General features: G+C 43.5%; 1 protein-coding gene across 1 annotated transcript; it reads right to left on the bottom strand.

Annotated features, from left to right (window-relative positions):
- Window positions 1-637: 637 nt before the first annotated feature.
- On the bottom strand, window positions 638-6,225 carry LOC139382823 (hepatic and glial cell adhesion molecule-like). The gene is made up of 7 exons (XM_071127053.1): window positions 6,051-6,225; window positions 4,154-4,501; window positions 3,345-3,626; window positions 2,510-2,603; window positions 1,955-2,046; window positions 1,636-1,715; window positions 638-1,525 (listed from the first exon to the last, which is right to left on the bottom strand). Exons 1-7 carry the CDS (start codon window positions 6,142-6,144, stop codon window positions 1,190-1,192), a joined length of 1,326 nt encoding a protein of 441 aa, XP_070983154.1. The 5' UTR covers window positions 6,145-6,225; the 3' UTR covers window positions 638-1,189.
- Window positions 6,226-9,875: the final 3,650 nt, after the last annotated feature.

Raw genomic sequence — 9,875 nt, 5'->3', positions numbered from 1 at the left:
ATGTGGGTGGGTGGGGGGGTTGTATCTTGTAAAATGTATTAGGGATTTGTAACTGTGTTTGTGTGTATTGTTTTTTCTTAGATGTAGTAGTTTTTCAACATTTTGTTATTTTTTTTACATTTCTTAAGGACAATTGGAAAAATAGCCCTTTGTGGGCTGAAAGAGATCCTAATAAAATCAAACCTTCCGCTGTTGCACTTCTTAGGAAAAACACAGAAAACTGATCTTGGGCATCACCTACTGGACACATGAAGGACTTGCAGACTGGCATGCAGCTAGTATTGAAAATAAATAACAGTTTTTATGGTGTTGAACGGGTAAAAGTAACTATTTTATGGTATTTTCCAACATAGCATTTATTGTTTGATTTTTGAGGTTATAAAATGGCATACTTCATTTTGAAACATGGACTAGAAAGACGGTTTTAGGATTAAATGTTATTTTGAAAAAATGTATTTGGAGGTAAAAGGTCCCCAAAACAATTCTAAGAACATTACATACACTATTGACATATGTACATAATGAGTCCAAGGCTTAGGATGGCAGTTTCTTTGCGACCCCCTTCCCCATTACCTCTACTGGAAGTAGCAAATCAAACAAATTGCACTCCACGCATTATCATTACCTTAACTTTCAAGTAATAACATATCCAGATCCCAGTGTAAATTGACTGTGGCCACTTACATTCCCCTTGCTCCTTACCATGTGGCAACTGCCATACATTGCTTGCCCCCCAAAAATTATTGGTGGATACTGTACTAGAAAGGTGTGTGGAGATGCTACATGAGTTCATCAGAATAGCCACGGGGGTTAGCCTGGTCCCAGACCTGTATGTGTTCTGACTATCATCGTCATCACAGCAGAGAGGAGTTGGCTAAAGCACAAAGTGATCTAGAGTCAGGCTACATGGAGGCCATTGGTCCAAGTTGATTCACACCTGAAACAATCTCACAGCGGCGTTGTGCAGTATAAACGATGTTTCATGTTTTTAAACGTTGGTGGGGAAAATGAACAACGTATCCAGGGGTATAGGAAAACCATGATCAGTGCAGTTGATCCTGGTGTAACAAATATCTTTACACCAAAACTCAACTAAACAGACAAGATAATGCACACATGTCCATGGATAGATGTGGATGAATTCTACAGGTGAAGCAGTGATAGGTGAGTGGGGGTGGTCATTTAGACATTAATCCTGGTCGTCGGCCTCTGGGATGGCCGGGGGCTCCTCTGTCTGTTGATTGGAGGGGATGCCCACAGGAGGGCGAAGTTTATGCCCAGAGCTCTGAACATGTGGAGGTGAACCAGGCGGTGGAGTTGAGGGCATGACAGGTGGCTGGCCAGGGGGCCTGAGTGGGGTGGTAGGGGGCGAGGGCACAGGGGTATGGGGATATTTTCGGACAGGCCGGGTGGGTGCCTCGGGTGAGTGGGAGGACAGTGGGAGGGGGCTGGGGTAACCGGGCGGGGCGAGGACTGAGAGGCTGATGGAGTTGGCTGAATACTCGTCCTCACTTTTGAGGCTGTCCTGGAACAACAACAATGAAGGAATAGATTTAAGCAGAAAAGATGAAGGGAAAACTAGCAACATTCTTTAAAATAATCAAGTCTTTGTAAATTGAAAAATCTGTAACTTACATCTTCATTGAGAACGTAAAGAGCCATTGGGCTCCTACGGCCAGGTGTTCCATGGGCTATTGTTGTTGGCACCACATCAACTGCAAATGAAAAAATGTGTGAAACAACTGCACAAACTGAGTGTAGGACTACTCTGCAAAAAAATGTGTACTGACTATAACTTTGCCATGAAATCTGTCTATCTAAAAAGGTTTGCGTTCAAATATCTGAAATAGGAAGAATGAATAAATTAACTAAATAATTAGCGTGGAGAACAAAGAAAATCACACAATCAAAAAGCACCTGACTGCCAAAAGCTCACATCCCTCTCTCCCCTTACCCTCGCAACTGACGTCACGCCTGACGTCACTCCGCTCTACATATACCGGAGATCTCTGCAACGCGGCTGCCATGGCAGCCCGCCGCTTCTTCCTTAACCCCAACCAGAGACAAATAGGAGATGAGCGTTTCGCATGTATACTCGTGTAGTGCCCATTTACATTCAGTTTCTGTTTCCTTCAAGAACATGTAAGCCCAATTGTTTTTAAAATTACTCCATACAGTGTAAATCTAGCCTGGTCGCAGATATGTTTGTGCTGTATAGCCACACCATTGACAATGACTATAGGAGTAGGCTATACAGCACAAACAGCTCTGGCACCAGGCTAGTGAGACACCGTTATCATTGCATTGTAGACAAGAGCGATAGAATCCATACCAGACCAGACGATACTAGCAGTGTCAGAACCTTAGTGTAACATTGGACGCAGAGTAGTAGAGAGCAGGGCCAGGGCATTAAGATTCTAGCCGCCTGCTCCTTGCCTAGTGCTTAGTTCTGGCTCCCGAGACATATCAAAGCAAATAGGGAGATGGAGGCACAATGTGGAGCTCTTACTTTCTGGAGGGCTTCCAGCAGGCGCACACTGTCACCAGGGTGATGAGGAGGAAAATGCCCCCGGTGGTGAGGATGATATACAGGGAACTCCGTCCTAGCAAAGGAAGGAATCCTATGGTCAACAGAGTAGTCCTTTCTCAAACACCGCAAGCACTTCACCACTGTCCAAGCGAAGAATCCTCTCGGACTAGACAAAGATGTCACCTCTAGGCTCTGGAAATGAGCTACACTCTCCTCTTTCTCTACTATAGGGCTCTCTTTACGCACTCCACTTAGTGGAGGCCCAAATAACCTCAAATAAAATGGAAGCGTTGCAGAACGAGTTAAAATGCTAGGTTCTCCTAGCCTGGTACTGGACTAGACAGCACAAACAGATCTGGAACCAAGCTAAGGATTTCCAGCACTAGCTGTGCCAGCCAAGTCTGTGTGTGAAAGTGGCTGCTTTGAGGCTTTGTACAGGGCTGTATGTATGGAGAGAATATAGGACCCTCACTGGGCTAGCTGATATTTCGTCACACGTCCCAAATGGCACCATATTCCCTTTATAGTGCACTACTTTGGATCATGGTCAAAAGTAGTGCACTACAAATGGAATAGGGTACCATTTGGTAAGGCCAATAATGAAGTAAGAATTAGTCTGCTCCACTGGGGCAAGACCTCAGCTCCTGGACATCATAAATAACTTGCTTTTCACTGGTCTGGTCCGGTCGGTCGGTCAATTTAATTTCTTCAGAATTAACTTGTATCTCAACCTTTCTCTGACAGGTACATGCTGAAGCAATCAATATAAATATGCTTGCTAAGGAGCAAGTACTACAACTGTGGTTCTACTTACTGTAGACGGTGAGTTTGACGGGCACACTCCTCATGCTGCTTATTGGGTTCTCCACTGTACAGCTGTAGAAGTCATCGTCTGACATCAGCACCCGGGCGATGGTCAGATACTTCATGTCATGTGACAGGAGCAAGCGGGAGTCATTGGTCAGCACCTTTCCCCCTTTCAGCCAGCCATAGGTGGGCTTGGTGCCATCGCCGTGGGAACAGTGTAAGGTGAAGAGTTCACTCAACTCCAGCACCGAGGAGGCTATCATTTGGACGAAGGGTCTGGACACAGGTACTGTGGGGACAATACACAACAGCATGTCAAATAGATGATCTACAGGAGACATAACCAGTAATCCACTGTTTATATAGTATGGCATTTGCTTATACCAGTAAATTATTTGTGAAGAAATAACAAGCTACCTACTCTTTAAAAAGTAGGCCTTCGAAATAACTTATAAAGGTATAAGATATACTAAGATATAAGATATACTTTGTTTAAAGTATGGCCACACTTTTTAGCTGCACCTCAGTCTGGGATAGCATCATGTGATGTAAATTCACTAAGGTAAATAGTTGGTCAGTTGTTGGACTGTTTATTTGATATGTCAGCCTGAGCAGTATTGTAAACACAATCTCAATTATTGAAATAAACTAAATATGCCATTTAGCAGAAACTTTTATCCAAAGCGACTTACAGTCACGCGTGCCTAAATCTTTTACATACTGTGTGTATGGGTGATCCTGGGAATCTATAACCCACTATCCTGGCGTTGCAAGCGCCATGCTCTACCAAATAAGCTACAGAGGAAACTTTCCTACCATCTACGGTGAGGTTGATGTTGCGCTCCGCAGTGAAGGGATCGTCTGTGATGGAGATCTCCACTTCGTAGGCCCCCTCGTCAGACAGCTGCAGGTTGTGGAGGAGCAAGGTGCCGTTTTCAAACACCATGATGCGGTCCCTGTACTCGGGCCGCAGGTTCCCGATGATGCTGGTGCCTATGGACTGGACTACGGTGACGGGCTGCTGCTTGTCCCTCTTCAGCTGCCACTTGATGACCGGTTGGTCAGAGCTAGTGCTGGTGTAGCTGACGGAGAGGAGGGCCTCTCCACCCAACGTGCCTCGGACCAGATGAGCCTGACTGGTGATGTTGACGCCGGCCACTCTGACTGCATGGACACAGTCCAACACAAGATGTTCAGTGAACACTGTGGCAGACTATACAGTGCAGGATATAGTGATCACGTGTAAGTGGTTCATTACTCTAAACAGAGTGATCTACTCTAGTATAAGGTCCTAATAACGAGTCTGGAACTTTCTGATGTTTTGTATTTTGTCTTTATATGCCATTCACAGATATACAGTATTAAATAAAGTCAGATATGGGTCTAAAGTTTCCACTCCAATCCCTAAATGAGTCCAGAAGTAGACTTTTCAAATCAAGACTACTCAAAATCCAGTTAAATCTACAAGTGAAAACAGCGCCCTCAAACGTCCTCATTATTACCGCAATCAATCATTCAATGAAAATTCAATAACGGGTAAGGACCTCTCCAAACAAGCCCAACGTATTTCATCTGTTTTGATTTGTGGATCATTAATGGATCCCCCTTCAGCATACAGGAGGATGGCTTACAACAGAACCCGCATATCATCCCTTAGAGTCTAGTTCTGCCCTGGAAACCACACACAGTAATGCCATTATACTCACAGCGGAGTTTCCTATAAGTCACCACATCCTTGACCACATGTAGCCATAGGCTAGAGCCACTGATGGGCACTGTACCTAATGGATGGGCTGTTGCATGTCATGCTGGGGCAATAGAGAGAGAGAGAGAGAGAGAGAGCGTCTGGCACCGACCTTCCTCGGCCACAGCTCTGCTCCCTGTAGCGTGTCTGCATGGCATCGCTCGATCGCCGTGGCAACAATTTTCAGCCTGAAGGAGGTTGCCGGGAGAGGCAGACAAAGGCCAGGATTGTTGCCCTGATTTCCTCCCTCCCGTGGTATAAAAAGCCACTGGGAGAGACATGCTCTTTGTGATTGTAGAAGCAGGAGACACAAGGGTTCAGTGATTCTGCTAATAGTGGATGGTCACAATGACACAACAGACAGCCACACAGCAGAAGCAGGCTGAGCCAGGCTCCTAATGCAGAGACACCACCACCACCTCCACTGCTGCTTGGGCTCCAACTCCAAGACCCCCAAAGCCTCTTCTCGTAATATAATAATTGTTAACCTATACTTCCAATAACAGCTCAGCTCACCCAGGTTCCTTTTACTACAGCTGTATGGTTCCATAGACCTGTGGCTTGGAGCTAATCTACACAGAGGGTACACCAGAACAAAACAATTCTCACTGCCTGGGCCAATGAAATATATTGTTTAGCACTTAGCCTACTTTAACATAGTATTTTAATAATTGATCAAGTACATAACGGAATAATGGTTACAACCAAATTCTGTATAACAAAACAAATGTGAAACAACCTGTGAATTGAAATAAGAAAGCTGTGTAAATCTCAAATATCTACACTATTACCTGACTACTATGTGATAAACATATTTGCCAATATAGTCACATATCTATTCATTCAAACTACTCTTACTTTAAACTTATTTCCTGACTCAGCCACTAGCTCTTTTCCACATTGTGTTTCCCAAAAAAAGCAAGTCGTAAAGTTTGAAAGCCTCTTCTCGTAATACAATAATACACTTACCTGCCTGGAAAAAAAGGAGTAGGCCGAAGAGTGAAAATAGTGAAGGAATAGCTGTTTCTTCTTTCAAGGAAGTCTTCCTCCTCTCCCCCTTCATCTTGGGTAAAGCGCTGAGTCCCTCTCCCACCCAATGAGCATGATTTGTCCACTCCAGGCACGTCCTTGAGAATGCACAAGACTGCAAAACTGGGCTCAGTTGCCTGCCTGCCTGCTCTTAACCACAGCACTCAGGATCCCAGCATGAACAAAAGCACTGAGTGTGTGTGTGTGTGTGTGTGTATCCTCAGCTTTCTTAGACATAGATAAATAAGCACCGTTATTTTATTTATTATGGTGGGTGGCCGAAGAACATAGCTACATTTCATTGTTGCTCTTTTCTGCACTGCAAATTGTATGGCTGTCAAATTTGCTATTACCAATGACGAGTTCACATATTTCAAGCATGTGTATATGGTTTCAATAGATTTTAAAATATAGTGCAATAGAAAACAAGGGTATTCAGTAACAGTACCTTGATTGTCCTTCCTACAGTGCTGCTCAGAATTGTTCAATAAACCAAAGGCTTAATAAAAGGACCCAAATCATAGAAGCAGAATGACTGCTCTTAAAAAACAACTAACCCCTCTCCCCAACTACTGTCCCCACCCCCTGCCAACCCCCCTCCAGACTCACACTCTAAATGAGAGCAACACTGATTATGTATTAGTCCACACAAACTGTTTTGCAACTAAAAACAAGTTATTATTTTTGGACAAATGTAGGTTAGTCCCTCCCTGTTACGGCCTGTTTGCTTCCATTTGGTTCTTAGTTAATACACCGCATATGTAAGAGGGAAGAGAAGTATGGGAAGTACAAAAAAAACAAACATGCAATGTGTTCCCAGTGTGGCCGCTAGGTGGTGCAATAAGAACAGAAAATCAAATGATCATTGCAGAAATAATACACTGGAGATATGAACAATAAAGGACACATTACGATAGATGTTGTTATAACATGTTTTGATATTTCTGATCATCTTATCATTGTAACAATACCTGCCATTCAGCTTCTTGTTGCAGCATGTACAATGCCGTTCAGACAAGTAAAAAGTAAGTTCTCTCTCTGACACTATACAGTGCCTTCTGAAAGTATTCACACCCCTAGACTTTTTCCACATTTTGTTGTTACAGCTTGAATTTAAATGGATTAAATTTAAACGTTTTGTCACTGGCCTACACATAATACCCCATATTGTCAAAGTGGAATTAAAATCATAAAAAATCAAGTGATGGAATGTCTTGAGTCAATAAGTATTCAACCACTTTATTATGGCAAGCCTAAATAAGGTAAGGAGTACACGTTTTATTAACAAGTCACATAATAAGTTGCATGGACTCACTCTGTCTGCAATAATAGTGTTTAACATATTATTTTAATGACTGCGTCATCTCTGTACACCACACATACAATTATTTGTAAGGTCCCTCAGTCGAGCAGTGGATTTCAAACACAGATTGAACAACAAAGACCAGGGAGGTTTTCCAATGCCTCACAAAGAAGGGCCCCTATTGGTAGATGGGCAAAAAGAGAATGAAAAGCAGACATGCAATATCCCTTTGGATGGTGTATCATTACACCCAATCACTACAAAATGCAGGCTTCCTTCCTAACTCAGTTGCCGGAGAGGAAGGAAACCACTCAGGGATTTCACCATGAGGCCAATGGTTAAAACAGTTACATAGTTGAATGGCTGTGATAGGAGAAAACTGAGGTTGGTTCAACAGCATTGTAGTTACTCCACTATACTAACCTAATTGACAGAGTGAAAAGAAGGAAGCTTGTGCGGAATCAAAATATTCCAAAACATGCATCCTGTTTCCAACAAGGCACTAAAGTAATACTGCAAAGAGTGTGGCAAAGCAATTCACTTTTTGCCCTGAATGCAAAATGTTATGTTTGGGGCAAATCCAATACAACACAGTACCGAGTAGCATTCTTCACATTTTAGAGCACGGCGTTGGCTGCATAATATGGGTATGCTTGTAATCGTTAAGGACGGGGGAGTTTTTCAGGATAAAAAGTAAATGGAATGGAGCTAAGCACAGGCAAAATCCTTGAGGAAAAACTGGTTCAGTCTGTTTTCCACCAGACAGACACTGGGAGATTAATTCCCCTTTCAGCAATAATAAGGCCAAATCTCCACTGGAGTTGCTTACCAAGAAGACAGTGAATGTTCCTGAGTGGCCGAGTTATAGTTTTGACTGAAATCTGCTTGAAAATCTATTGCAAGACCTGAAAATGGTTGTCCAGCAATAAGCAACAACCAATTTGACAGAGCTTGAAGATAGCTCTAAGAGACTTACCCAGAAAGAATCACAGCTGTAATCGCTGGCAAAGGTGATTCTAACATGGGGTTGCATACTTATCTAATCAAGATGTATTAGTGTTTTCTTTTTCATATATATATATATATTTTTAAATGTCTTCCACTTTGACATTGCAGATTACAAAAATGGACAATTACATCTATTATTGTTATAGGGGCTCCCGAGTGGCGCAGCGATCTAAGGCACTGCATCTCTTTAAGGTTCTGTATTTATTTTCTTCGTCAATCTTGTGTTCTGTTTCGTTGTGTTCTTGAACATAACCCTGTTTCTTTTTTTTTCTTTTTACCCCTTTTTCTCCCCAGTTTCGTGGTATCCAATTGTTTTTAGTAGCTACTATCTTGTCTCATCGCTACAACTCCAGTACGGGCTCGGGAGAGACGAAGGTTGAAAGTCATGCGTCCTCCGATACACAACCCAACCAAACCGCACTGCTTCTTAACACAGCGCGCATCCAACCCGGAAGCCAGCCGCACCAATGTGTCGGAGGAAACACCGCGCACCTGGCAACCTTAGTTAGCGCGCACTGCGCACGGTCCGCCACAGGAGTCGCTGGTGCGCGATGAGACAAGGACATCCCTACCGGCCAAGCCCTCCCTAACCCAAACGACGCTAGGCCAATTGTGCGTCGCCCCACGGACCTCCCGGTCGCGGCCGGTTACGACAGAGCCTTTCTAAACCCCCTGCTACTGTGATTTTCAATGTGAAATAATCTACAGTGGATCTACTTTTTACAGTGCCCTTAACCACAGCGCCACATAACCCTGTTTCTTTGTGTCCTGAACACAGTCCTGACTTTCATTTTTGTTCATTGATTTTACCTGTGTTAGTTACTCACCTGGTTTCATCAGATCCTTATTTAGTTCAGCTCATTATGTTTGTGCCTTTGTGAGGTATTGTTAGTTTTGACTCTACTAAGCCTTTCCCTAGCTCATTTGTGAGAACCAGTTATAGCCTTCAGCCCTAGTTTTGATTTACCTGCCTGTTTGCCTACCTGTGTGTGACCATTGCCTGCCTGTGACCACGGCTCCTGCCTTCTCCGAAGGCGAAATAAACACCTGCCGCACTCTGCGTGTGAATCTACACCTTTTTTCTCCCTGAGTAATCATTACAATCTCAGTGCTGGAAGCGTTACTACAGACCTTGGTCCGATTCCAGACTGTGTCACAGCCGGCCGCGATTGGGAGTCCCGTAGTGCGGCATACAATTCGCTCATCGTCGTCTGCGTTAGAGTTTGGCTGGGGTAGGCCGTAATTGGAGGAATAAATGATATAAGCGGACACTTAGGGCCTCCGGCCGTTTACTTTATAAAACATTTGACTTAATGTTGAGAGTTAAAATAATAGAATACACAAGGTGTAAGTTTGAAATCTGGTTTTGCATCAGCAGTTTTTCTAGAGTTTTTCCAGTCACTAAGAGTCACTCAATTATCCATGTCAGCTAAAATGTTTTTGATTGTTAAGTT

Source organism: Oncorhynchus clarkii, chromosome 24 (assembly GCF_045791955.1).
Source record: "Oncorhynchus clarkii lewisi isolate Uvic-CL-2024 chromosome 24, UVic_Ocla_1.0, whole genome shotgun sequence".
NCBI lineage: Eukaryota > Metazoa > Chordata > Actinopteri > Salmoniformes > Salmonidae > Oncorhynchus > Oncorhynchus clarkii.
This window is presented reverse-complemented; position numbering and strand designations above follow the sequence as displayed.

What these genes read in the sequence shown, in the direction of transcription:
- LOC139382823 (XM_071127053.1), bottom strand. Translation starts at nt 6,144, where the DNA reads ATGAAGGGGGAGAGGAGGAAGACTTCCTTGAAAGAAGAAACAGCTATT. An exon ending in ACTCCTTTTTTTCCAGGCAG is followed by an intron (nt 4,502 to 6,050) that starts GTAAGTGTATTA and finishes GTGTCCATGCAG; the next exon opens with TCAGAGTGGCCGGCGTCAAC. An exon ending in CATCAACCTCACCGTAGATG is followed by an intron (nt 3,627 to 4,153) that starts GTAGGAAAGTTT and finishes TTGTCCCCACAG; the next exon opens with TACCTGTGTCCAGACCCTTC.